This window comes from Coregonus lavaretus (assembly GCF_964263955.1).
Source record: "Coregonus lavaretus genome assembly, chromosome: 16".
Taxonomy (NCBI): Eukaryota; Metazoa; Chordata; class Actinopteri; order Salmoniformes; family Salmonidae; genus Coregonus; species Coregonus lavaretus.
Window position 1 is genome coordinate 9,752,787 of NC_140003.1, and position 12,454 is coordinate 9,765,240.

Genomic DNA, 12,454 nt, shown 5'->3' on the forward strand with positions numbered 1-12,454 from the left:
ATTATTCGCAAATGGAAGAAACACAAAAGAACTGTCAATCTCCCTCGGCCATGAGAACGGTGAGGAATCAGCCTAGAACTACACGGGACGATCTTGTCAATGATCTCAAGGCAGCTGGGACCATAGTCACCAAGAAAACAATTGGTAACACACTACGCCGTGAAGGACTGAAATCCTGCAGCGCCCGCAAGGTCCCCCTTCTCAAGAAAGCACATATACAGGCCCGTCTGAAGTTTGCCAATGAACATCTGAATGATTCAGAGGAGAACTGGGTGAAAGTGTTGTGGTCAGATGAGACCAAAATCAAGCTCTTTGGCATCAACTCAACTCACCGTGTTTGGAGGAGGAGGAATGCTGCCTATGACCCCAAGAACACCATCCCCACCGTCAAACATGGAGGTGGAAACGTTATGCTTTGGGGGTGTTTTTCTGCTAAGGGGACAGGACAACTTCACCGCATCAAAGGGACGATGGACAGGGCCATGTACCGTCAAATCTTCCCTCAGCCATGGCATTGAAAATGGGTCGTGGATGGGTATTCCAGCATGACAATGACCCAAAACACATAGCCAAGGCAACAAAGGAGTGGCTCAAGAAGAAGCACATTAAGGTCCTGGAGTGGCCTAGCCAGTCTCCAGACCTTAATCCCATAGAAAATCTGTGGAGGGAGCTGAAGGTTCGAGTTGCCAAACATCAGCCTCGAAACCTTAATGACTTGGAGAAGATCTGCAAAGAGGAGTGGGACAAAATCCCTCCTGAGATGTGTGCAAACCTGGTGGCCAACTACAAGAAACGTCTGACCTCTGATTGCCAACAAGGGTTTTGCCACCAAGTACTAAGTCATGTTTTGCAGAGGGGTCAAATACTTATTTCCCTCATTAAAATGCAAATCAATTTATAACATTTTTGACATGCGTTTTTCTGGATTGTGTTGTTATTCTGTCTCTCACTGTTCAAATAAACCTACCATTAAAATTATAGACTGATCATGTCTTTATCAGTGGGCAAACGTACAAAATCAGCAGGGGACCAAATACTTTTTTCCCTCACTGTATAGCCATAGAAGCACTGTGACATATGCCTCAATGCAGTCATATTCAGGGCTTATTGGGGATGTGGCTTTCAGTTAATGATTTTTTGGCAACCCATCCCATGAGAGTGAATGTCATTCCAGTTAATCTCTTCTGTTATATTTAATAAAATATGACTAACCCAGTGCACTGCTTGCTATGAATTCTGATGGTGTTTAAATGTTTAGGTTAAAAAAATATATATGTCCCGTTTGGAACACTGACAAGTAGAGAGAATAAAAAATATAAAAAAATAAAACAATTGGGGTAGGCCTGGCTCCCCATACCTGTTTGGTGAGTTCTGTTGTCTACAAAAAGACCTGCAAATCAAAACCAAGTTACTGTCAGCTTGGACGTAGGCTACAGACACTCCTCTAGACACTCCTCTGTGCCTGTGCAATAGGTAAGATATCTATATTATTGAACAACATTTCTTAGTTGAAACTTGTAATATTATTGTGTTCACTTGATGCAACATTTGAATAACCTGGTTGGTGTATAGGCCTATCTCTGTCAACATTCAATAATGTTAAAACCTTAATTTTGCCTTTGGCAATTTGGCCGAAGAAGAAACAGACTGACACCAAATCAGTTGTTTGAAGTTACGCATACATGAATATGATCTGTGCAAACTCTAAAAAACAGTATACTGGTACAGGGTTTTATTTTAGAATTAAAAAATACTAATAGACAAAATGTCATAATCGAGAACAGGAGTACTTTGAGGAAATGGGACACACATAACCAAACAGGATTGGCCTGTTTCAGTAGGCCAATACAAATATCTCTACTATTAATTTAGGCAATTGTATTGAGATAGTCCTACCCCTAAATGGCACAAGGCAAGTGTTTTTTGGAAGGGGTTCCTTTTTTATGACACTTGACTTTTATATGGTCAAGACTCAAGTTATAGGTTGATACATTGCTATGTTTTCATTTATAAAGCCCTTTTACAAAAAGTCCAACCATACCGAACATCATTACTAAACTTTAGACATACGAGTTACCACACCCGGTCTCAGGGATGGCTAACTTTTTGTAATTTATGTAATTCAGGGCTCATCTGTAAAAGAGACCTTGGTCTAAGTATGACTCCCTGGTCAAATAAAGGTTAAATAAATAAATAATAATAAACATACAGGTATTACATTTTTATGTGCCAATTCACTGTGCCATTAAGGCACATATAATTGTAATGAAACTGGCCAATCCTGTTCTGACACAAAGCATGCAACGCCTTCATTAATTGCTCAGTTGTCAGATCCCAAAATCAGGATCATTGGCACGCAGAACAAAATACACAAGACATATCACATTGCAATTGTGTTGTTTGAGTTCTAAGCACAAAGGGTGTGTGAGAGAATTCAGAGGCAGATTAACATAGTTGAGTATGATGTCCACCACCCGAGCATGAAAAAGTTGTATCTCATTGTGACAGATTGGTAACATAAATGTAAACTGGCCAGTGCACATGAGATTTGGTGCCAGGGTTTTGAATAGGGTCCCATGTAAAAATATTTTTGAACAGTTTGACTTGACAGCTTCCTCCTCTCTCTATCTCAGAACTGATGACCACCATGTATTGCTGGTCTCTCTTCGCATTGCTCTTTGTCACCTGTATGGAAGTTTCCCTACAGAAGAAAACAAGGCAAAGCCCTCAAACTCTCTCAAGAGGTAAGGCTGATGTATCAATGTATCCTAGCCCCACCCCTAACGTCTATTTAAGTTCACTACACTCCCAGAAAAAAAGGGTTCTTCAGCTGTCCCCATAGGATAACCCTTTTTGGTTCCAGGTAGAACCCTTTTGGGTTCCACATAGAACCCTCTGTGGAAAGGCTTCTACATAGAACTCAAAAGGGTTCTACCTGGAACCAAAAGGATTCTACCTGGAACAAAAACGTGTTCTTCAAAGGGTTCTCCTATGGGGACAGCTGAAGAACCCTTTCAGGTTCTAAAGCACCTTTTTTTCTGAGTGTACTAAAACAGTTCTCCATTCCCATTACATTAACACCAAATCCATTAATTCTGATTTCCATCCTCAATTTTGTCTCAGGATGGGGAAATTACATTACCTGGGTCCAGACCTATGAGGAAGCCCTGAAGACAATGAAAGAAAGGTAAGACAAGATTAGACAAAATACACAACAAGACATCAAATTGCAATTGTGTTGTTTGGTTAGTGGCATATGTTTGACAATTAGAGCAGTCTTTCAAACGTCTGAGTGAAATTTTTTATTAAAGCCATCTGCTTACGTTACAGCCATATCCTCACAATTATTATATCACATTTACAATTGACATTTTAGTCAATTATCAGACACTTTTATCCAGAGCGACTTACAGTGCATTCATCTTAAGATAGCTAGGTGAGACAATCACATATCACTGTGCCCCATTAATTGAACCTGTCCAATGAAACTAATCAAACTGTAACGGAAATCATCATATTTATTATATGGTTGCATCCCAAATGGCACGGGCAACATATTCACTAGATAGCGTCCTGGTCAAAAGTAGTGCACTATCAAATAGGAATAGAATAGGAAATAGGTTGCCATTTGGGACACAGCCACCCTGTGTTCTCTTATCTCCATAACGACACCAGGGACTTGGGACGTTGTGCTTCTCTGTAAACATATCCACCCACTACTTATTCTGCAGTGGAATGTGTTCTTTTTTTTGTCTGTGTCCTCATATTCCCACAGTAAGAAGCCTCTGATGGTCATTCATCACATGGAGGATTGTCCTCATAGTCAAGGTAATACTGCTGTGCTTTCATACTCACACATACGTCATCTAACCAAACGGCCCCAACCAAGGTCTTTGTTGCCTTACAGTTCAAGTAATTCTGGTCTTGTATCAACATGTCTCTAGACATGATCATTTGTAAAGGCTTGTATGACAAATTCCACTTTATAAGGATAAAGTGTGTTGAAGTTAAAGGTGAGCTTCTCACTAACTGTCATTCTGTCACACTTCCTTCCACAGCTCTGAAGGCGGCGTTTGCTGCTGATAAAACCATTCAGAAAATGGCCCAAAAGGATTTTGTTATGCTCAATTTGATGGTAATTGATAACATTTTATTGCTTTTCAACATAAACTCATTGGAAGCAATGAAATTATATGGTTATAAACCATATCCCAATCACAGAGCATACATTGTATCATGCATTTCATTATTTCCTTACTTGGAGGTAAATATTAGAATTTAGATGTTAAATAGATGATAGATGTTGATTAGAAATGTATATTTTGATTTATTTTTCAGCATGAGACTGAAGACACGAATCTGGCACCAGATGGCAACTATGTTCCAAGAATCATGTTTGTTGGTGGGTCTCTTCTACTATGTCATCTCACTTAGGAAATAAATCACCACTTATTCTGAATCCCCAACACATCACTCACAATGTCCAATGCTTGCTGTGAGATCTTTGATGCAACTGTATTCAGTGCCTCACATAACTTTATTTTAAATCAGTAGACATTTGCCTAAGAACCACCAAATAACTTACATGTGTGGGTCTTGATCAAGGGATCAATGTAATTTATGTCGCCATAGTGTTAGAAATGGAATAGTATGAATAAAGCATTACAATCTAGTTATGCCCCCATAATGATGTATTATGTTTTGAAGCTTTGGCAAAGTGCTCCAAAATAGCTCTCCTCCCCACAGATCCATCCATGACTGTGCGTGCAGACCTTGCTGGGAAGTACAGTAACCACCTGTACACCTACAAGCCGAGCGACGTCCCATACTGTGAGTGTCCCTCTTCTTCCCTAATGAGGTCCTATGAGAGTCAGACATCCTTCTGTTGCCTGCTTAACACACACACACACACACACACACCTGTTTTCCAATAACACAGATTGCACTTACTTGGTTCTACTCCTTCTTCCTTCACCTCATCCACTAACTAGTTGAGAGGAGAGAGTTGGGAGATGCAACCGCAAAATAATGAGAATATTTAAGGCTAGTTCTTAGCGGGAGAGAAGGTGGGCGGTTGAGGGGGTGGATGAATACTTCATAAAGGTTTTACTTTACTTGCTCAAATGAAAAGCTGAAAAGTTAAAGAACAATTTTATTAGTCAGAAATTAAGCAAATTATTACTGTAGTTGCTCAAAGTGTAAAATAATTAATTGTTTGGTCAATCTACACTACTATCAGAACAATGTAAAGCAGGGTTGGGCCATTTAAATTCAGTCAATTCTTGAATTGGAATTCCAATTCTCTTCCTGACATGAAACGGAATTCACCCCTTCCCTGGTAAACAGATTCTTACCCAAGCTTCTTGTCCCTCTCTCCATAGTGGCCGAGAACATGAAAAAAGCCAAGCTTCTACTGCACACTGAACTGTGACCTCACAGCCTTATAAACACTGTACCCATAAGCAACTGGGCCCTTCCCTGTCCTGGGATCAACAGCAACAACCAGAGGGGTTCAATGAGTCTTGGACATTCATATTTTTTACACAGAATGTATACAATAGATGATCAATAAAGATGAATGACAGTGTGCAGTGTACTGAATTTGTTGACGTTCTTTTGCTTTTGACTCCAAATGCTAAAACAGACAAAATATATACATTTAACATTATATGGACATTGTCTCTGAGGGTTGTTGACATTACTTAATTTTTGAAGAATGCAAGAGGATACAAACATATTCAAATATTCATTTAATAGATTTAAGATTTATCTGCTCAGTGCTTAATAGATTTACAATGAGGGCATGTACAGTGCCCTCTAATTATTGGGACTGTGAAGCATTTTTTATTATTTTGTCTCTATACTCCATGAGGTGAATGAATCGTGAATAATTATGAGTGATAAAGTTAGATGCACAAACATCATACCCCCAAGACATGCTAAACTCTCACCATTACAATAACAGGGGAGGTTAGCATTTTGGGGGGGATATGATATTTGTGTGTCTAACTTTCTCACTCAACATCATTCATGATTCATTCAGTATTATCTGTAATCATGGTAGCATCCACATTCATGTAGAAGTGTTTAGAAACATATTATATTCTTATTTACAATAAAAGTGACTCCAAAATGACAATACATTATTTACCATTCACAAACTTGATGCAGTCCATTAATCACATCACTTCCTGTTGAACGTGGAATGAGGCAGCGCTCGGTTTGTTGTTTTGGAAAGTTCTGAAAGTGTCTGAAAAAGTGTTATATTGGAAAAGTTTGGTTACTAGCTAGCTACCTATTGATTTTGGATCCCTGCGGCGCTGTTGGCATCAGATGCTGGGACCGCTGCCCTCTGTTCGGGGACCCTTCCGGCCGAGGGTCTGATGATGAGCTGCTTGGCGTGGCAGCTGGCCTAGCTGCCATTGTTAGCGGTCTATCAAGCTAGCGCGGTTAGCACTTGTGATTTTACCGGGCTTGTGGCTGTCTAGATCCCTACCGTCTTCCCTGCGACCTGCCGTCTGGAAATGCGGGGAGTAACAGCGTAGCCTACATTGCTACCATGACAAAGACCAAAGCCGGTGGGAGTACCATTGAGGAGAGTGGTGTCTGTCTATCACAGGTGAAGGATCTCCCAAGGGTCAACTCGATGAGTTTAGACAGATTGTTGTCATCTTGCCGTTTTCCTAAGTCATTAAGAGAGGACATTAGTGTGCAAAGCTGTCATCAAGGCAAAGGGTGGCTACTTTGAAGAAACTCAAATATAAAATATATTTGGATTTGGTTAACACTTTTTTGGTTACTACATGATTCCATGTGTGTTATTTCATAGTTTTGATGTCTTCACTATTATTCTACAATGTAGAAAATATTAAAAATAAAGAAAAACCCTTGAATGAGTAGGTGTGTCCAAACTTTTGTCTGGTACTATATATATACACTACCGGTCAAAAGTTTTAGAACACCTACTCATTCAAGGGTTAAACAAATCAAAATATATTTTATATTTGAGATTCTTCAAATAGCCACCCTTTGCCTTGATGACAGCTTTGCACACTCTTGGCAACTTCTAAAGTTTCTTCAAGTGCAGTTGCAAAAACCATCAAGCGCTATGATGAAACTGGCTCTCATGAGGACTGCCACACTGCCCCTCCAAGCAAAAAGGCAGTAACTGCTCATTTGGTCGAAAATTATTTAATGTCATTTTTGCTACATGAAGTACATGCTTAATCATGTGGACAAGTATCCTGCCTCTATTGTATTGTGTTTTGGAGAAAATGGGGGTCATATTAGCAGTAACTGCAGAAAGTTACTGTGCATGACTAAGTTGCTTTGGATAAAAGCGTCTGCTAAATGGCATATTATTATTATTATAATAATATTATTATTATTATTATTATTATTAAACCAAGGTAAATGGCAGTAACTGAACTTACTGCCTTTTAGCTTGGTTTTAACCTGCCCTTGGCTGCAGTTACAGCCTTTTACCTTGATATCATATTTTATTCTGACGGTGATACAATCGAACCTGTAGGACACTGACTGACAGCTACACACACACACACATTGCTTATCTATGGACACAACATCATGGCACAACATTCCCGGGGGTAAATAATGGTTGAACTTGCTCTGAAACGCAGACACCCAGCCACCGGTAAGAACTAGCTAGCTAAGTAGATCTGAGAACATAATTAATTAGCTAGCTACCGGCTCCCATAAGAGGAGATCTGCAATTGATACTAACTTCAATCTATTAGCCCTATAATGAATTATATTCTGAAATGTCATCTGATGGTTTCTTTGAATCAATACACCACACACACAATTTCTAGCCACCTAGCTAGAACTGACACGCCCCTACCAAAATGTAAAAACCTACCTAGCTAGCACTAGCATAAAGCAATAGATTTAAAAAAAAAAAAAAAAAATTGTCACATACACGTGTTTAGCAGATGTTATTGCGGGTGTAGCAAATTGCTTGTGCTTCTAGCTCCGGCAGTGCAGTAATACAGTGAGGGGAAAAAGTATTTGATCCCCTGCTGATTTTGTACGTTTGCCCACTGACAAAGAAATGATCAGTCTATAATTTTAATGGTAGGTTTATTTGAAAAGTGAGAGACAGAATAACAACAACAAAAAAACAGAAAAACGCATGTAAAAAATTTTATGAATTGATTTGCATTTTAATGAGGGAAATAAGTATTTTACCCCTCTGCAAAACATGACTTAGTACTTGGTGGCAAAACCCTTGTTGGCAATCAGAGGTCAGACGTTTCTTGTAGTTGGCCACCAGATTTGCACACATCTAAGGAGGGATTTTGTCCCACTCCTCTTTGCAGATCTTCTCCAAGTCATTAAGGTTTTGAGGCTGATGTTTGGTAACTCGAACCTTCAACTCCCTCCACAGATTTTCTATGGGATTAAGGTCTGGAGACTGGCTAGGCCACTCACGGACATTAATGTGCTTCTTCTTGAGCCACTCCTTTGTTGCCTTGGCCGTGTGTTTTGGGTCATTGTCATGCTGGAATACCCATCCACGACCCATTTTCAATGAACTGGCTGAGGGAAGGAGATCCTCATCCAAAAATTGACAGTACATGGCCCCGTCCATCGTCCCTTTGATGCGGTGAAGTTGTTCTGTCCCCTTAGCAGAAAAACACCCCCGAAGCATAATGTTTCCACCTCCATGTTTGACGGTGGGGATGGTGTTCTTGGGGTCATAGGCAGCATTCCTCCTCCTCCAAACACGGCGAGTTGAGTTGATGGCAAAGAGCTCGATTTTCACCCAGTTCTCCTCTGCATCATTCAGATGTTCATTGGCAAACTTCAGACGGGCCTGTATATGTGCTTTCTTGAGCAGGGGGACCTTGCGGGCACTGCAGGATTTCAGTCCTTCACGGCGTAGTGTTTTACCAATTGTTTTCTTGGTGACTATGGTCCCAGCTGCCTTGAGATCATTGACAAGATCGTCCCGTGTAGTTCTGGGCTGATTCCTCACCGTTCTCATGATCATTGCAACTCCACAAGGTGAGATCTTGCATGGAGCCCCAGGCCAAGGGAGATTGACAGGACTTTTGTGTTTCTTCCATTTGCGAATAATCGCACCAACTGTTGTCACCTTCTCACCAAGCTGCTTGTCGCTGACATCCTTGGAGAGCTCTTTGGTCTTGGCCATGGTGGAGAGTTTGGAATCTGATTGATTGATTGCTTCTGTGGACAGGAGTCTTTTATACAGGTAACAAGCTGAGATTAGGAGCACTCCCTTTAAGAGTGTGCTGTTAATCTCAGCTCATTACCTGTATAAAAGACACCTGGCATCCAGAAATCTTTCTGATTGAGAGGGGGTCAAATACTTATTTCCCTCATTAAAATGCAAATCAATTTATAACATTTTTGACATGCGTTTTTCTGGATATTTTTGTTGTTATTCTGTCTCTCACTGTTCAAATAAACCTACCATTAAAATTATAGACTGATAATTTCTTCTTTCATTTCTTTGTCATATATACATATATACATACAGTGGGGAGAACAAGTATTTGATACACTGCCGATTTTGCAGGTTTTCCTACTTACAAAGCATGTAGAGGTCTGTAATTTTTATCATAGGTACACTTCAACTGTGAGAGACGGAATCTAAAACAAAAATACAGAAAATTACATTGTATGATTTTTAAGTAATTAATTTGCATTTTATTGCATGACATAAGTATTTGATCACCTACCAACCAGTAAGAATTCCGGCTCTCACAGACCTGTTCTTTTTTCTTTAAGAAGCCCTCCTGTTCTCCACTCATTACCTGCACCTGTTTGAACTCGTTACCTGTATAAAATACCTATCCACACACTCAATCAAACAGACTCCAACCTCTCCACAATGGCCAAGACCAGAGAGCTGTGTAAGGACATCAGGGATAGAATTGTTGACCTGCACAAGGCTGGGATGGGCTACAGGACAATAGGCAAGCAGCTTGGTGAGAAGGCAACAACTGTTGGCGCAATTATTAGAAAATGGAAGAAGTTCAAGATGACGGTCAATCACCCTCGGTCTGGGGTTCCATGCAAGATCTCACCTCGTGGGGCATCAATGATCATGAGGAAGGTGAGGGATCAGCCCAGAACTACACGGCAGGACCTGGTCAATGACCTGAAGAGAGCTGGGAACAGGAGGGCTTCTCAAAGAAAACCATTAGTAACACACTACGCCGTCATGGATTAAAATCCTGCAGCGCACGCAAGGTCCCCCTGCTCAAGCCAGCGCATGTCCAGGCCCGTCTGAAGTTTGCCAATGACCATCTGGATGATCCAGAGGAAGAATGTGAGAAGGTCATATGGTCTGATGAGACAAAAATATAGATTTTTGGTCTAAACTCCACATATATAGTAATTGGTGCCTTTCTTTGCGAAGCATTGGAAACCTCCCTGGTTTTTGTGGTTGAATCTGTGTTTGAAATTCACAGCTTGGCTGAGGGACCTTACAGATAGTTGTATGTGTGGGGTACATTTTACATTACATTACATTTTACATTTTAGTCATTTAGCAGACGCTCTTATCCAGAGCGACTTACAGTCGGGAATCGAACACACAACCCTGGCGTTGCAAACGCCATGCTCTATCAACTGAGCTACATCCCTGCCGGCCATTCCCTCCCCTACCCTGAACGACGCTGGGCCAATTGTGCGCCGCCCCATGGGCCTCCCGGTCGCGGCCGGCTGCGACAGAGCCTGGATTCGAACCAGGATCTCTAGTGGCACAGTTTGCACTGCGATGCAGTGCCTTAGACCACTGCGCCACTCAGGAGTACCCACTGTACAGAGATGAGGTAGTCATGAGGAGTCCATGCAACTTATTAGGTGACTTGTTAAGCACATTTTTACTCCTGATCGTATTTAGGCATGCCATAACAAAGGGGTTGAATACTTATTAACTGAAGACATTTAAGCTTTTCATTTTTTTATAATGTCGAAAAACATAATTCGACTTTGACATTATGGGGTTATTGTGTGTAAGCCAGTGACAACCTCAATTTAATCAATTAGAAAATTCTGGCTGTAACACAACAAAATGTGGAAAGTCAAGGGGTGTGAATACTTTGTGAAGGCACTAACTGCAGGATCTGTTTTGTTTGTGTTTGGTCGCCAGGTCATGGGCGGTGTGACTGCAATCGCTGTGCGTGTGAGGAGGGGTTTATGGGTCTTGCATGCGAATGCTCAACGCAGATGGACTGTTGCCGGGACCTAAACAGAAACCTCTGCGGTAACCATGGAAACTGCCTGTGTAACGGGTGCACGTGTGAGGAGATGTACTCCAGACTTTTTTGTGAGCGGCGTGCCATGTGCGAGGGTTAATCACAACATCAACATGAAGAAAAATGCAGTGCATCCCTATTATAAGAATCACATTTGTAGGATTTGATACTTAGAACCAATTGATTCCAAATACAGTGCAAGTCTAAGAATATACCCGTCCAAAAGTTTTTGACCACTAACATCAGTGGTTCTCAAAAATGTAATGGCCTGTACATTTCAATCTATAACGCTGATGTTCAGTGGGTTAGGAGGGTTAAAGATGGAATCCCCAGTAGAGGAAAGCTCCACAGTCCGCCCCACCGCTGTTGTTATATTGTTTTGACAAAGGGGGGGGGGGGGGGGGCCTGAGGAACATCACACAATGGTAAAATAAAATAGCAGTGCATATTAAAATCGAAGTTTATTGGTCGCGTACACAGTTTAGCAGATGTTATAGCAGGTGCAGCGAAATGCTTGTGTTACTAGCTCCTAACAATGCAGTACAAATTTCAAAACAAGTACACAAATAATAATCCAAAACAAGAAATCACCGATGTCCAGACGAAATGCAATCGTCGTAGATATTAGATATTATAATGAGTTATGTGAAGAATACAGTATATGAATAAGAGTTGGTGAACGGTGTTCATTGTTTGCAGTAACATCGCGAACAGATGTGGCAGTTTTCACCATTAAGGATTCCAGCTTTAATCTCATACAAAACCTCTTTACATGTAATTATCTGTTTTATCCGCTAGATGGCAATATTATACAAAAGAAGAAGCTCAAGTGATACTCTCCACCGCTACTTTCACTGTTATGGTTTAATTAAGTGTAGAGAGGAAATAAAAATGTTGCTGAGAGAAAAATGTCTCCCTGGAGGTAAGTAACATTTCATACTGTGGAGATGTTTTTTCCCAAATGTACCATTTGTACCATCAATGACAGTGATTGAATTATGAAGTCTCTCCATCTCTCTAGATCTGCTTTTAAGTCCATGGCATTCCGTCCCTTATCTCTCACTTTCTTTCTCTTGTTTTCTCTCCTTTGAGGTGGGCAGAGCTGCACTCAATGTGTCTAGTGTTGTTCCCAAGATTTTGATATAATATTTATTTGATCAGTTTGACAGGTTCACTCTCTGGTGCAACCAGCAGATTGTTTTACC

At 40.7% G+C, this 12,454-nt stretch overlaps 1 protein-coding gene across 1 annotated transcript; it reads left to right on the forward strand.

Annotated features, from left to right (window-relative positions):
• The first annotated feature begins 1,410 nt into the window (after nt 1–1,410).
• Nucleotides 1,411–6,156, forward strand: LOC311143557 (anterior gradient protein 3-like). The gene is made up of 8 exons (XM_084179410.1): nt 1,411–1,473; nt 2,634–2,744; nt 3,124–3,187; nt 3,776–3,828; nt 4,059–4,135; nt 4,339–4,402; nt 4,747–4,830; nt 5,382–6,156. Exons 2-8 carry the CDS (start codon nt 2,639–2,641, stop codon nt 5,429–5,431), a joined length of 498 nt encoding a protein of 165 aa, XP_084035536.1. The 5' UTR covers nt 1,411–1,473; nt 2,634–2,638; the 3' UTR covers nt 5,432–6,156.
• Nucleotides 6,157–12,454: the final 6,298 nt, after the last annotated feature.